At 42.1% G+C, this 16,930-nt stretch overlaps 1 protein-coding gene across 1 annotated transcript; it reads left to right on the forward strand.

Moving 5' to 3' along the window:
- Positions 1-11,159: 11,159 nt before the first annotated feature.
- Positions 11,160-16,347, forward strand: LOC123059915 (plastidic glucose transporter 4). Its single transcript, XM_044482466.1, has 14 exons — positions 11,160-11,459; positions 11,569-11,843; positions 12,351-12,462; positions 12,613-12,680; positions 12,953-13,085; positions 13,176-13,275; positions 13,449-13,561; positions 13,903-13,996; positions 14,084-14,237; positions 14,702-14,848; positions 14,926-14,999; positions 15,089-15,177; positions 15,282-15,396; positions 15,773-16,347. The coding sequence occupies exons 2-14, from the start codon at positions 11,597-11,599 to the stop codon at positions 15,989-15,991; spliced, it is 1,665 nt and encodes a 554-aa protein (XP_044338401.1). The 5' UTR covers positions 11,160-11,459; positions 11,569-11,596; the 3' UTR covers positions 15,992-16,347.
- Positions 16,348-16,930: the final 583 nt, after the last annotated feature.

A 16,930-nucleotide genomic window follows, 5' to 3' on the forward strand; every position in this document is an offset into this window, starting at 1 on the left:
GTTTGCCTTGTGTAACTTGTTACTCCCTCTGATCCATAGTAATTGATGCTGGTTTAGTACAAAGTTGTACTAACTTTGTACTAAGCTAGTATCAATTAATATGAATTGGAGGGAGTAGATTAATTCATCTACTGTTTTTTTTGCTCTATAAAAATCCACTGCCATTATAAAAGGCCAATAAAACGTGGTACTTTGTTTTGTTTCTAATCACAGGCTTCATTTATTAGCTCGAGTTAGAATAATTACCACATGTAGGCATCTGATTGATAATGAGGCTGATTGTTTTGCAGCCAATTTTTGGCATGCCTATTTGCAAGGCTGGAAGTTGCCAGCATTTGGCATGTTTGGCTGCCAATTGGTAAGGCAAAAAAGATGGAATGCGGTGTCAACATGCTTGTCTATCAACCTGGTGAAGAAATTGTTGCTGCTGGTGAATGCACTTCACCAGAGAGAAACGGTATCTAGCAAATTCTTTATAACGGAAGAACCCGAGTAAATGGCGGAAAACCAGCACATTTGTGGACCCTAAATAAAAAAAACCATGATGTTTATGTTTTATTTTTTGCAAAAATCCACCACCATTTTGCTGACAGTTTGCGATCGGTAAATAAACACGTCGGATGGGACTTGCTGGCAATGCTGATGTGGCAACAAAACTTGACACTGTTTGACTTAAACGTTATGCTGCACACATGACCCACCGGTCAGCATCTGGGATCATGCCTTGACGTCGGAATTGGCTTGAGAGCGTGCGTGCTGAGAAGGTGGTGGCCACCATCGGCCGCACCTCCGGCGAATCTTCTTCATCAGGCAAACGCTCCCGAGCTAGGCGAGGTGAGGCGGAGCGGGGGCGGAAGAGGATGGAAATTTTACCCACGGGTACAGGTACCGTATCCGTATGGATAGGGTATGGGCACACTTTTATATCATGGGTAGTATTAATATTCTACTTGTTAAGTCATGGGTAGGGACGGGTATAATCTTGTATCCATGGGTATATCCATACCCTGACGCTTGTGAACTAACATTAAGTTGTCGTCAATTAATCATCATTAATTTTTCATGTGACTTTTCTGCTCCTATTGACTTATGAGTATGTCGTACTCATCCACCTGTTATTGAGCTAAGATAATTATTTTTTGTCAAATGTGCTATCAATGAGTGTAAAAATGTGAACAACTCGTGTGCTATTTGTTCTACCTGCTGGGTACCCAACGGGTATGGGTAAAGTTTCATACGCATGGGTACGGGTACGGGTAGAATTTTGTATCCACTGACTATACAGGTATGGGTATGGTATTGCTTTACCCTGCCCATACCCTACCCATTGCCATCCTTGAGCACCGCATCTGCAGCCTAGCTAGCCAGGTGAGGTGACGAGCACATCGAACAGGGGGAGGAGGTAACGCAAGTAGGGCTGGACCAAAAGCTCGTAGCTCGTGAGCTTAATAAGCGCTCGATAGTTTGGCTCGTTTCTTAATAAATAGAGCCAATCATCAATTTCAGCTCGTAAAGATTAACAAGCTTAACGAACGAGCTAATGAGTTTCGCGAGTAGCTCGTTAAGCTCGTTGGTAACTACACTGAACAAATTTTCGTCTTCGTGCCTAAATTTTTGTGGCAGCTCAACCATCTATTTAATGTGATCTACATATAAGGCAACAAATTAGTGCATTTCTTTTCGTAGTCACCTCATTCCTTATTAAAAACCACATCTACACACTTATTCTGTAGACTGTAACACATCAGAATTTGTTAATGAGCGCTCGCGAGTTTAACGAGCTTCAAACGAGCCAGCCGAGCAGCTCGTTAGTCCACCCCTAAACGCAAGTCATGGCGGCCATGGTCTGCACCTCATCGACGCCGCCAAGGCAGCGTGCGTGTAGACCCCTCTCGTGCGGGGAGACGTTCGCCGCGGGTATGCCCCTGCCGCTGTGCCCCTTCTTCAGCAATGTGCTCACTCACTTCAGCACCGCTGGCTGTACCAGGGGCCAACGTGATATGGCCGTATAGCGCTAGCTGTCCTAGGGGCAGCGTGGGAGTGAGTGGTGTGACCTTCGAGAGACAATTCGACGGTGCGAACAATTTTCCTAATCTTTCACGATATGATATCACTTGAAACGGCGTGACTCTTGCGATCTTGTAGATGCAATCACCATGAAAACAACACACACCCGACAATAGAAAGTACGGGAACGACCTTCAACAGATCAGTGGAAATTAAAACTATGGAATCAATCTCAAAAAAAAAAAACACAAAGCGTCGATAGCTCATCGATAAATATCCAGCGGTGGCTCCGTGATACCCCGACTTGCCGATCTGTCCATGGAAAATATAACCTAAAAACGAAAATGTCGTAATAATTTTTTCATAGATGTCTTTGTTAGTGTAACAAGTGTGCTTGCCAATTTTCGTGGAAACGGGATGACAGTGCTTCGTCGGTGAAAATAAAACAAAAATAAATATAACACTTGAAGGTAACATTTGTCGTTTGACTTTTTTTTTTGCATAGATCAAAATACTTAGGCTTTCCTCCTAAAAATTTGCAGGTAACATTTCGGTGTGACAATGATCACGTCAATTATTTTGACATTTGAAAAAAAAACATTTTTGATGAGTAGAAGCATATGCTCCCAAGAGCCGAATTGGATTTCCGACTAAGGAGCTCCAAATCCTCTTTCCAGTATTGTTGTGCAATAAAACTAGTAGAGAGATGTCCAACCCTATGAGCGTTGTGTGTTTTCTACTAGCCATGGTGCACATGTATTGCACGTTTGGAACAAATATATGTCCCATATATACTAATGAGTACGCAAAAACATATTTATAGTTTACACCCTAATAACCATAAAATAACCCATCAATATAGATGCAGGGGACTCATGATTCGAAGTTCTATTTGGTATGTTATCCAAAACACCCTATATATTCAATATGCGCCACAATTTAAACAAGACAATGATATGTACTAACGAAAGTTCGGTGCACATCATTGTTGCTCTCATCCATAATGTCGATGCTCATGGTGGTAGAGGCAGAGCTACAAAGTTTCTGATGTGCGGGCCACATATTAGTCCCACGTGCTCATTTTTGCTCCTACTCTTTAGAGGTTTATTGCTGGGTTGGGTGGGTCACATCTAGTTTTGACTCTCGCTAGCTCCGCCACTTTTGTAGTGGTTGGCTTATTTTCAGCCGTTCGATGCAAATAGTAACTCTTATAAGGGTTTTTACTGCTTGTGCATAGTTGGTGATCATGCAATTCTGTTTTAATTGCTGAATGGTGAGTTTGTTGTATGGTGATTCATAAAATTGTTTTAAATATATGCAGAATATGCTTGCTCTCATTTATTTGTTTGATTGAATCCATGGACAGTTAGAAATTCTATTACTGCCACAAAACATCCTTTTATTATTGAACTACCGCTCTTTAGCTTCAGACTTCCATTCCTAAAATCGCGCACCCACACCATAGGCCACTAGGAAGTTCTTTTTTTTTTTTGCATTCATGCACCTAACCGGATATTGTAGCTAGCTATCTAGGCGGGCCGCGGGCTTCTCAAAAAAAATCTAGGCGGGCCGCGGGCTTCTCAAAAAAAATCTAGGCGGGCCGCGGAGCACAGTCCGGTCCACCGGATCCGCCGAATGCAACGCTGGCACCTACGCTTCCATTGCTTTGGCGGAAGAACTTGGCGTCGTAGCAGGTGGGCGCAGTGTGAAGAATGATTTGGAGAGTTTCGGGGAAAGGGTGCCCATCGAGGTCGACAGCTACGTAACCCTTGATGACAGCGGGTTTGGGGTCGCCGGGTGGCCGTCGTCCGTTGCCCATAACGGTGCCGGTGTGCTTGCCGCCGGGCCATGTGTTGAGCACCGTGCCACCCACCAGGTTGGCAACGGCCTCAGGGAACATCCACCACGGGAAAATGGCCCGAGGGTAGTAGCCGAGGTCCGTGTCGTTCACCAGCACATGCCAAGGCCCAGCAGGGCTCTGCACATCATCCATCCATCCATGCATGGAAAAGGAAAGCTCGTTAACAAAATGAAACTACGTATTTATTATCAACAAAAATCACGGTACATGTACATATACCTTTTGTATACTAACTAGTAAGTATGGCACGGGATCATCTACACCGGATGCGCCATTGACGAGGCTAGCGCCCAGGGCGACGGCCCTGCTTGTTTGAACGAACCCTCCGCAGTTCAGGTTGTAGCACAGAGTCTTACCGTCATCCGGCTTTGCACATCAACCAAACAAGATCAGGTCAGATTCATGCAGCTATATATTAGTACTACTCACCATACGAGTACGCACACTCACCGTATAGAATATGTTTAACCGAGGATTATTGTCCTTTTCTGGATAGGCCTGCAGGGGTTCGTCCTTAGGATGGGGATGCTCCCTATGGGGCATTGCCTTGTGCCTTTGTTCCATTCCTGCTCCACCGCCGCCGCCTGCGTATCTCCATCTTGTTGCTCAATGCTCAGCCACCGCGCTGGCTATGTCCCTCATTATCTACATGCACCCGCACACACATTTATGCACGGCGTCACTTGATTCAAAAGGAAGAAAAAATGTGCACTAATTTTCTTGGATATGGAGAACAAAAGCAGACCACTCGCGGAAAATTCAGTAGCTAATTATTTGCATGTATAAAATGAGGATCCTTAACCTGGTGTTTCATGTCCTTCAGCAATGGGTTATCCAGGCTCGGTTGCTTATAGATGTCAACGCAGTCAATTATTTCCCCATTTCTGCTCTGCAATATGCATATAGAAAATGATATGCGCATATATAGATATAACAACAGGTCAGAAAGGAAACAAAACTAATGAAAAAAGTATATTCCCGAAAGAACAAAATCGCAAGTTTAGAATCGACTGAACATATATATAGATGGAGATGGATACACGTATATACCTTTATAGTCATCTTAATGTCTTTGGGATCGAATTGTACCGCATCATCAATAACCGCGGCCAGTGCCAACTCTACTGCAAAAACAACCAGCAGAAGTAAGAAGCACCATGACAAGTTCATCGCCTATGTTGCCGACTCTCTATTGTTTTTGAGTTTTGACTGAACCCTGAGATGAACTAATCGATGGATGCTCATATATATAGGCCGGCCGCAGTACTTTTACCAATTCACACTTAGTTGGGCAATAAATGTTGGAAGAGTATAATGACCAAAATATCCTAGGTAAAATACAATTTATATGGTCTGTGTTGAGCTACTAGTGAACAAATAACTCGGTGGAGTAGGGCAAAATGGGAAAATACTGGTCAAATACATTAAAGACCCATAAATTAGCATGTTGTCTCGTAGGAGCTGCTAGCTGGCTGTAGTCATTGTAGTAGTACTCCCTCCTTTCCGGTTTATAGGGCTTATCTCAAAATCTTAGGTTTCCCATTTTATAAGACTCAGTTTGGTTGTTCCCCATCACAATTTCAGATTCCAAGGTGCATTAAATAATTACATCATGCATTAAATAATTACATGCAAGTATTAAGAGAAAATTAATCAATGCATGTACTTTATCCTTGCATGCATTGCAATTAATACATTGATAAACATAAACTTTTGAGGAAAACAAGAGCATTAATTGAGTGCTTTTGCAAATTATAAAAAGTATTCCACCACTCACCATCTATCTTGGTTGGTGAGATTTTTGAATTGAGCCCTATAAACCGGACAGGAGGGAGTAGTAGACAATATGTTGAACTGGCTGCTAGCTGGCTGTCATCTGCACATTCATCTTTTTACTAATTAATTTGACATGTGTTTTATGATGACTTGTCCATAAATGAGTGACGTAAATGGATGTATGAGTTAAAAGTTGTACTCATATATATTAGACTTACCTATATAAAAGTTGTACTCAAGAATTATGTCTACTATAAACAAGAGATGATCTCAAGTCCACGAGCAAGATTTTCAATGTCATCGCTGAAACGATGGACTTCAGGTAGGTGCTTTCCTTCTTGGGGCTGTTGATCACATAAATGTCATCTCTATAACATAGTTATTCGAGATCAAGGTGTCGTGTCTCACTGCCTGAATAGCGATCGAGCTATCTGTGTGAACATTTGTTGCAAGAATAATTTGACTACCTATGTTTTTTGTAGTCTGATCCTCATGAGCTATGTATAGATACCCATGTAGGACCACTTCAGGAAAGATTTTTGTTTGAAGGACTTAGTTTTTTAAAGGAAAAAGTCCATTTTAAACCTTGAATTTGTAGAGCCTAGCTAAATCGAACCCTCAACTTCAAATCCCGGTCGTTGGCACTCTGAACTTATCAATCCCGGTCTAAATTGAACCCTGGAGCTATTTGGCGCACCGGGAAAGCGACGATCCTGGGATTGCATCTCTCAGCTTGCTTCTTTGGTGGGCCGACCAGCCTAAAAAATAGTCATGAATTTTTTTACGAATTCAAAAAATTGTGTTTGATATTGAAAAATGTCCGCAAATCAGAAACAATGTATGGAAATAAAAAATATATTATTAAATACGAAAACACTTCAGGAGTTTGAAAAAATGTTCAGGAATTAAAAATTATAATTAAATACGAAAAAACTTTAGGAGTTTGGAAAAATGTCCATGAAATAAAAAATGGTCGCAAATCAGGAAAAAAGCAGAAATAAAAAACATTCTTAAATTTGAAAAATCTCCAGGAGTTTGGAAAAACCGCGAACTCAAAAATTGTCACAAAATTGAAAAGCTTCTTGCATTTGAAAAAAAATCGTGAACTCCAAAAATGTTTTGAATATTAAAAACTGTTCACGAATTTGAAAAAAATATCAAGAATTAAAAAATGAAAAAATGTTCACGAACTCAAAAATTGTTTGCATAGTATATGAGATGTACAATGTTTGATTCTTTTTTGAAAACATTGTACATCTCATATACTATTAGACTCACAGAAATTTTGAAAACAATTGTGAATTTGACAAAAAAAGAATCACAAAATGAATTCTTTTATAAAAATTTAATAAATCATGAATAAACATCACAAAAAATAAAAAAATCACGAAGTTAGAAAAAATCATGAATTTCTAAAAGGATCATGAAAATTTGAAAATGTTCACAAAGTTTTAAAAAGTTCACGTGATATGCACTTGAAAAAATTCACAAAATCTATACAATAAAAAAATTGATAAAAACCGACCCTACACCGGACAAAAACAAAAGCATAAAAACGGCCTAAAAGGGCCGTCCTGCTCGAGAGGGGGGGGGGGGGGGGGGGGGGGGTTGTGCCATACCCGGCATGCTCTATTTGGGATTCGTGGTGACTATATCTCGTTTTACGCAAGATGGAAGGATCCCTCTTATGAAACAGCTGCAGTCACGAACTGGCCCATTAGCACCACTAAAATAGGAGAAATGAAGAAAAAGCGAGGATTTGATCCTAGGTCACGCATGGAGGTGCTAGGTGTTGCTAGCCATCGCACCACAGTTGCATTCATCGTAATATGGGAGGTGCGACTTACTTAAGGGAAAAAGACCCTAGATTTTTTAATTCTCCTTATTTTTTCTTATTTCTTCCCTGGTTTTCTTTGAGGTTTTTTCCTTTATTTTTATTTTTTTATCTTTGTTTCTTCCATGATTTTTATCTGTTTTCCCTTTCTTTCACATTTTGCTTCAATTTTTTTCTTTATCAGTTTTCAAAGTTTTCCCATTCTTTTTGTGTTTGTTTCTTTGGTTTTATTTTTTCGTTTCTTATTACTTTGGTTTATTTTTTTATTTTCATTGGTTTTTCGGTTTTCTTTCTTTGATTTGGTTTTCATTCTACATTTTTCGTATCCAGAACATTTTTTAAATACACATCTAACATTTTTCAAATACGAGATTAATATTTTTAGAATACATGGTGAACTTTTTATCCATAAAATTTTCAACAATTTTGAAATGCTTGATTAACATTGTCGAAATAAAAGATAAACATTTTTTAATACATGAGCAATATTTTTTCTATACACACTAAAAAAAATCAAATGTATGATTAACATTTTCAAAAAGAAGACCAACATTTCTTTAACACCTGGTCAACATTTTTCTATACACATTTAATATTTTTCAAATGCTTTACTATCTTTTTTATATGGTCAACATTTCTTCTACATAAATTTAATATATATTTTTATTAAATGGTCAACATTCTTTCCGTATATTTTGACATTTTTTAATTGCTTGGTTAACATTTTTTATTACAAGAACACGCCAGGACTAACGTGAGTCGCTCGAAAGATAGTATAGCCTGAAGTTTTTTCTTTCCCCGCATATTACTAGGCTAGGCCATTTCCAACAATCGTTCATGTTACCTTGCTTGCTCATGTTTTTTCCTTTTTTTGTTTCATCCGTTTTGTTTGTTCCTTCAGACGTTTCATCTGTTTTTTTGTGTTTCCTTTGTTTTTCACCGTTTTCTATGTTTTATTCCAGTTTTCACTGCCTTTTTCTTTTATTTCTTTTTTCTTTGGTTCCCTTTTGTTCCTTACTCTGTTTTATTGTTTTTTTCTTTCTTCCATTTTCTTTGTTTTTTGTTTCTTTCTTAGTTTTCATCTGTTTTGTTTTGTTTTCCTTGCTTTTTGTTCGTTTCGTGATGGGTTTTAATGGGTTCTTTGGCTTCTTTCTTTTTCTTCATTTTCGAGGAGTTTCTTCCGTTTGTTTCTTCTGTTTCTTTGGTTTTCACTACTTTTCTTTGTTATTTCTTCAAAACATATCTACATTTTTTATAAACATTTATACATTTTACGTAGTAATAAGGTACACGCGCATTGCACGCATGAGATTTGGTAATCAGATTATGAATAAATAACACAGTATAGCATGTAAACTTTGAGTCATATATGCGTGATGTAGATGTTCGTTTAATTCTTATGATTCATCTAGTTCAAAATCAATTAGCAACAACCAGGTTTTTAGACCCAACGACGTGTACTATCACGTTCAACCATCATCTCCTCTTCAACCTCCCGCTTATATGTGACTCAACGGAGTAGCATGGCCTTTCTTATGGCAACTTCTTGGCCGGTAGGAATTTTGATACATCTGCCATTCTGTCAGGAGAGTTGTCGATGATGTGACAAAAGGCCCGCCTTCAACTGGAGTCGAGAAGACGCAGGCAGCAAAGCTCAATCATGCGCACCAACAATGATGACCCACTCCGCCAATTACTCTCTAAAAGCAGGCTAAAAGCAGGGCCGGCCCAGGGCCCAGGCAGGAGGGGGGCCCATGATGTAGTACACACATATAGTATAGCCCAACAAAAAATAGACAAGGAAAAAAAATATGAGATGAGAAAAACAAGATGGGCTCGACCCAGCAGATCACCTGGTAATGTGTAGCGAAGCGTCACACACGCAAGTCACGGCCGCACGATGCACGCGTACATGTGAAACAAACCAATCGGATTTTTTTTGGAAATGGAACAAATCAATCGGTTCGTCTTCGTCGTCTCATCATCCCGTCGCTCCGTCGTTCCTCGCATGGTGCCTCAGCCGCTCGTTGCCTCCGCGGCATGCAGCAGTCCGGCAACTCGGCCTTCCAGCAATACGACAATACGTATGTATGTGAACGCAGGTACGTATCCAATATCCATGTTCGGATGTTCCTGATCCATTCATTCCTACCCTAATTCCAGTAGTTTCTTTAGCACATATATTAAAAGAATCATCCATGATTCATCCCATGAAGTATCAAAAATTTTATGTATAATTTTCTATTTCAATCTTTCATAGTATGTATTAAATCATCCTAATTTTTTGTCATTCTGTGTACATGTCTAGGGTTCTGATCATCCGATCTATAAAATTATAATTCGTTGTCTACTCTTTGCTTCGTAATATTAGGACATTATCATGCCATGTTGCCTAAGAAGCATTTGTCGGGTGCTGAAAAAAGAAAAAGAAAGAAAGAAATATATCTGAAAATTCAACCACTAAAGGGTTCTTTGACAAAGTATTTTGCATCTTCAAGTATTGTTGATGTCAATGAAGAACATAGGCAAGGAACTAATCCTGAGCATGAAAATTCAGATGTTAAGGTCAATGAAGATGGTGCAAGTACAGAGGAGCAAATAATTTTGTTTCCTATTTGAGGTAATCATATCATGTTAGTTTTATTTTGCATTGCTCAACAATTATTGTAGTCCAGTTCCAAACAAAAGATGTGTGGTTGAAAGTTTACTTTTAATATTATGCAAATGAAGTTATATATACTGTTTATGTATCACGCAAATACATACATATATGTATGGTCTTAAGACTTAGGGGCCCATATCGTCGAGTTCGCCTAGGGCCTCCCGAAACACAGGGCCGGCCCTGGCTAGAAGAGATGAGAGAACCTAGACTTCCTTGAGAAGAGACCTCAAAATAAGCTTATTGACAAGGTTCTGTCCCGAACCTCCAACCACTCTCCACTCGGCACACTAACCGAAGCTTAGGTTGGATCTTATGCTCAATTGTCGGGGAGACTAAAGCTTGAGGACTTGATTTCATCGAGGTCGCTTCATGAAGGAAAAAAAAACTCGAATACAAAAGCCCACAATCTCGCTCGCTACGCTCTATCTTTAGATGTTGGTCGCCATACACGGCCGATCTCACCGTATGATGCACTACCTCTGTAAAGTAATATATGACCTTTTAGAGCATGGCCATCGCTCCAACATGGACCGCTGCCTCACGTGCCCACGTAGGCTCGGATGCCAGATGGATTCAAAGGTGCAGCCCCGCAGGTGGCAGGTGCATCCTGCAGAAGAGCCGTCTGCTTTGTCAGAAAAAAGGTAAAGCTAGCAAAAAGATGAGAGGAACTGGGTAAAGAAAGGATAGAGAAAGGCCCCCACTTTGATAGATGCTACTGCAGCCTCCATTGGGCTTTGATCAATCAACTCGGTGGTTTCACCCTCAATTAATTTACGTGGTGATGCCTCCATTGTACATGCCCTTAGATCACTATAGTTGTTTGTTATCCGTATAAAGCCAAGGGAAAAAAATCGTATGTTCATCCTTTTACTTCATTGGATTTTTTTGAGTCTGATCGTATATATCCATCCTCGTGGTCCAGACGGGGGCACCGTCATCGATTGCGTACAAAATTTCTTATCCAATGCACACATCGTTGCCAGCACGGCAGACCCTCTCTCACTCTGGTGGCGTGGATGTACATGCCGCGCCAGCAGGAAAAGGGAAAAAAAAAACACGCGAAAAGAGGAGGAGGAGGAGGAAGAATTCCATCGACAGCCCTCCCTCGGAACTATCGGATCTCGGGAAGAAGATATATCCATCGCTGGCACCCGTCGTCTTCCTCCCCCTTCTTCCCCATCCCATCTTCGTCCACTCGCGAGCTCGCCATTAATCCCACTCCACTCGGCTCCAGAGGGCCGGCCGGCGGCCTCCGCTCGAAGTCGAAGGTGCGACGACGTCGTTTTCCACCCGTCCCCACGTCAGCCACTCCACTCCCGGTACTACCAGTACTAGTCAACGCGCCGGTTTAATGCGATTTTCGCCGTTACATTTTTTTTTTGGTAACGGAAGCTGAGAATTCCTGCGGTGGTGTGCGTGCGATCGCAGGAAGGTCCCCCTCTCGCCCCCCGTTAAGATGATGCGGTGCGCCGTGAGGGGCGGCGGTGCTCACGTCGTCATCGGCGAGCGGAGGTCGCCGTCGTCGTCGCCCGGCAGCGGAAGGAGCGTCGTGCGGATGTCGGAGGGCCGCGGCGGGCTCTGCTGCGGCGGCGTGAGGTCGCGCGCGGCGGATCTCGCGGGGCTCGAGATGGGCAGGCCCAGCGCCGGCGCCGCGGGGCTCTTCCGGAGCCCGCGCTACGGCCGCGTGCGCGCCACCGCCTCAGGTGCGTCGCCGTCACACCCGATTCGGGGTACACAAGCGTGCTTCTGCAATCTGGGGTTTGGTTGTTAGGGGTGATGCAAGCTCCAGCAACAACCTATACCAATCGCCGCCAGATTCCGTGCGATTCTGTGAATATTTGGCAGGGGGAATGTGACGGGGGGTCATGCCTGCTGCGCCGGCCAGCAATTTCGTTGTGAATTCCGCTTTGGGGAAACAGGGATTGCATCCGCGCTGTCTATCCAGTACTAGTACCAGCTGTAGTTGTCGTGGGTGCTGTACTAGTGTGGTTGCCAGCGGACTTGTGACATGCTTATTGGCCGTCTGAGATTCAGCTTCTGGTATACCATGGGAATGTCCGGGTTGCATAGTAGGCTCCGAATTGTGCAGGATGTTGGTAAAGAGCTTGCGGTTAGCTGCACATGATGCCATGCCAGTGTATTGTCACTGGAATTTTTCAACCGTTTAACCGTGTCAGCTAATCTAGGCTCCTTTACCATCTTATATCCAGCTGACCCCGAGGATATTCCATCTGACAAGCTTCAAGCTAAATCATCTGGGAGTGTTCTGCCGTACGTTGGCGTTGCTTGCTTGGGGGCAATTCTGTTTGGCTACCATCTTGGGTATGTTTTTCCCTTTCACTCTACTGTAGCGTAGAAAAATTTCCCATGCATTGCAAGGGATAAAAGCGCAGTTTCCTGGTCTAATTGTTAACTGACGAATACCAGTGTCTAGCAAAACTGAATATCTCATTTTGAATACATGTGCTTTAGTGTGGTCAATGGCGCGCTTGAATATCTCTCGAAAGATCTTGGGATTGCTGAAAATGCTGTGTTACAAGGTATGCCATTCTTTTACTTACTAGTATAAGCCACACTTCAATTATTGTAGTTTTAGAATCTTTTCGTACATATCTTCTCTTAGTGTCTGCAATAGGGACATCTGAAATGTCAGATCAATTATGTACAACCATTTTTCTTTTGCAAGATACTTGCATACTGTTTTTAAAAGGGATAAAGAATAACATATGCACTAGGACTTTATGCATTATGAGGATTCCATGAGATATCATTTTGCCTATATGCTTCACAATACATCTGCCTTTTCACTCAGGATGGGTGGTTAGCACAACCCTGGCTGGCGCGACAGTAGGTTCTTTTACTGGAGGGGCTTTGGCTGATAAATTAGGGAGAACACGGACATTTATCCTAGATGCCATCCCTCTTGCTGTAGGCGCATTCTTGAGGTGTGTTCTGAGACTGAATTCACTGCTATAACAATTTATGGTTCAAGGTATACTATTGCTATGTAAACCTAACTCGCAAAACATTTGTAGTGCAACAGCTCAAGATGTCCGTACAATGATTATTGGTCGATTACTTGCTGGGATTGGTATTGGGATCTCTTCCGCTCTTGTGCCGCTTTACATATCTGAGGTTTGTGATATCTCAAAATTATCACAACCACTGTTCAGCAACTTCTGCCTGTGATATTGAGAACTTCCCCAGCTGACCTATTTGCACCTTGTCTCAAAATTATCACAACCACTGTTCAGCAACTACTACCTGTGATATTGAACTTTCCCAGCTGACCTATTTGCACCTTGCAGATCTCACCAACTGAAATACGTGGAGCACTTGGTACGATTAATCAACTTTTTATCTGCATTGGAATTCTTGCAGCTTTGGTAGCTGGATTGCCATTAGCACAAAATCCTGCATGGTTAGTTTTCTCCTATCCTCTTTAACTTTGTCACATTCTGTTGGTGCCTTCTGAATTTATTGTGCTTGTGCTTAAAATCTGTTACCAACTTCTGAATTCTCGAAACTTCTAATTTATGAAACCATGATATATCTAAGAGCAATTGTTTTTTGTAATTACAAGGGGGAAACCTCTTTCTTCATTTGTTTGTGAACAAATGCAATTGTAAGGGAGGAAGTCAGAAACAACAGGAATATTTATTTTTAATACATATGACAGAACTAAAGATGCAAATCCCAATAAATCTGGCATGATAAACGTATGAGTTATTCACTTTCTCCTATGTGGTTGTGTGTAATCAGGTGGAGGACAATGTTTGGAATTTCAGTAGTTCCATCTATTTTGCTGGCTCTAGGAATGGCTGTTTCACCTGAAAGCCCTCGCTGGCTATTCCAGGTTTGTGCTGTGCCAATTCTTTCACCATATTTCGTACTAAGGTGCCAACACTATATTTGAGAATAACTTTCATGCGATTAAACGCAGCAAGGAAAGATTTCTCAAGCGGAAGCAGCTATAAAAAAATTGTATGGGAAAGAGAAGGTTACTGAAGTTATGTATGACCTAAAGGCTAGTGGGCAAGGATCTAATGAGCCAGATGCCAGCTGGTTTGATCTATTCAGCAAACGCTATTGGAAAAGTAAAATGTTCTCTGATTGTTTCCCTATACACTATCAAGTCAATGTCTTGGTACAAAGGAATTAGTGATAAAGTTTCATGTGTTGTCTTGATCTTATAGATGCAAGTGGTTTGGGCAAAGCAACTTCTGCCTATCATCTATGACAGTTTTTTTTTCTTTTTTCTTTTTTTTTTTTGCATAGGAATGATAATAAGAAGAATTACTATGGTTTTTATGCTCTCACATTTGCATAGTTGCTCGATGGAAACTATCATCTCAGGGTTAGCCTAGAACTTTTCCTTGCAAACTGCTTCTACCAACCATGTTCTTTACAGTCCACGATTGAATGAACAATCATGACTGGGGTACATAACTTGGGTAGCAGTTTATAAGTATTCTTCTGATACTCATTTGTGCCTGCGTCATAATTGATAATCATGATGAAATTTTGGTATATGTGTCCTGATATATTCCTCATACTGCAGTTGTGAGCGTGGGAGCGGCACTGTTTTTGTTGCAGCAACTTGCTGGCATAAATGCTGTTGTGTACTACTCTACATCAGTGTTCCGCAGTGCAGGCATTGCATCTGATGTTGCAGCGAGTGCTCTTGTTGGTGCTGCCAATGTTTTTGGTTAGTTCCGTGTTCGTAAGAGTGTTTCGGTAGTAACTTCCAATTCCTTTTCTGAGGTGTATGCATACTTCTCATAGGCACCATGATTGCATCTTCACTGATGGACAAGCAAGGGAGGAAGAGCCTTCTCATAACAAGCTTTTCTGGAATGGTACTGTCTTTTCTACAGTAGTCTGTGTATTTGTGTTTCTCAATGTGCAAATGACTTATGAATTACTGTATCTTCTTTCTCTTTTGAAGGCGGCGTCGATGTTACTCTTGTCATTGTCCTTCACCTGGAAGGCTTTGGCACCTTATTCTGGCACTCTTGCTGTTGTTGGCACTGTCCTGTAAGTAGTTTACATTCACCTAATATGGATTTCTCCTGGTTTTTCTTTATTAAATAATTTTAGCACTTAACTAACTTGAAATCTTGATTGTAATTTTTGTTCAGGTATGTGCTGTCATTCGCTCTTGGAGCTGGCCCTGTTCCAGCTTTGCTCCTTCCTGAAATATTTGCCTCCAGAATAAGGGCCAAGGCTGTAGCATTATCAATGGGCATGCACTGGGTAAGTCTCTAGTGGTCACAGTTGTGACAACTGACAACTGACAAACAGATGTCTGCGCCAACCAATTATATTTTGTACCCTCCTTCAGCAGTATCGCGTGTCTTTTAGTACAAAATACAGGTGGTCATATCTTGTCCACTATTAGATAGATGAAACTGGAAGGAGAAGAAAAAGAAAAATGAATTCTGTAACAGTGATAATCCTTTCTACTCCCTCCGTCCCGTAATATAAGATGTTATTACAACTATCGGTTGTTTAGTTGTAATAACTTATATTATGGGACGGAGGGAGTACTTGCTTAGATGATCAATGTTTTGTACTGTCAGACTTAGCCTACTGGCACCAGTGAATCATCACCTGTTCTTTCTCTTTGCAGGTATCCAACTTCTTCATCGGCCTGTACTTCCTGAGCGTCGTCAACAAGTTTGGAATCAGCACCGTGTACTTGGGATTCGCGTCCGTGTGTGCTCTCGCGGTCCTGTACATTGCCGGGAATGTGGTCGAGACCAAGGGGCGATCCCTGGAAGAGATTGAGCGGGAGCTAAGCCCGCCCAATAAAGCCGATGCTAATGCTTTCTTGGTGAGTGATCAATGAGCACCGAGCAGAAACCATCCTTGGACCTGGGGATGTTGTCTCTGCCTTTTATGAGTAGTTCCTGAAAGAGTAACTCTTCCTGAAATAAGTGAGCCGCAAGATCACCTGACGCCATGCAAACCGCCTGGTGCTCAGGGTGTTGTGGCACCAGTGAAGCTCAGCTATTTCTTGTTACATCTCAAAATCAAAGAGCTTATGTGTCATTGCTCCGGGAGGTGCAAGATTTAGGCTGGCTGTTAGCCCTTGGATGTCATCGTTTTTGAGTGTACAGATGATCTCCTTGTATGTGTCGGAAATAAAACTCCGATTTGCCGAATTTCAAAGCGTGATGTGTAATTATGCTTACCAATTGAAAATGCCCTATCTCGTACTGTGTAAATGAGATCTTGATGCAGCGGTAAATCGGTAAGTACTCCACACAGTTCATGTGTTCATTTGTGAGCGGGTGCGTCTAAGTCAAGTGATGGGGGGCATGAAACTCATCCAAGATGAAGATGATGGCTTCGTGCTCGCACGACACACAGGGCGACGCACGGGACGAGAGATGGAGCGTATCTTACGCCGCCGATCTGCAGCACCGCTCGCTCACGTTCCATGATGGCGAGTTGATTCTCCAGCGTGATGCTCTCCGGCTTAATCTGGTGGATGACCGCGGAGTCATAGTGGATGCGCGTTTCGGAGTCATAGTGGATGCGCGTTTTCTCCGTGCAGGGGAATTCATAGACATTGGTGACATTATCTCGTTGCCGTGTCATTTTGCGAGGATAAGGGAGCGATCCCCGATGGTGAGCGCGTCTCCAGTGGGTGCGACACACAGCACGATCCATGGTGCGGTACACGGGGGGCATGTGGAGATCCAGGCGGGCGCGGACCGGGTCGGGGTGGCCCCGCACCTCACCAACCGCCTGCTAATGGCGGCGGGACGCGTGGGAGCCCCTT

The sequence above is a fragment of the Triticum aestivum genome, chromosome 3A, assembly GCF_018294505.1.
Source record: "Triticum aestivum cultivar Chinese Spring chromosome 3A, IWGSC CS RefSeq v2.1, whole genome shotgun sequence".
Lineage (NCBI taxonomy): Eukaryota > Viridiplantae > Streptophyta > Magnoliopsida > Poales > Poaceae > Triticum > Triticum aestivum.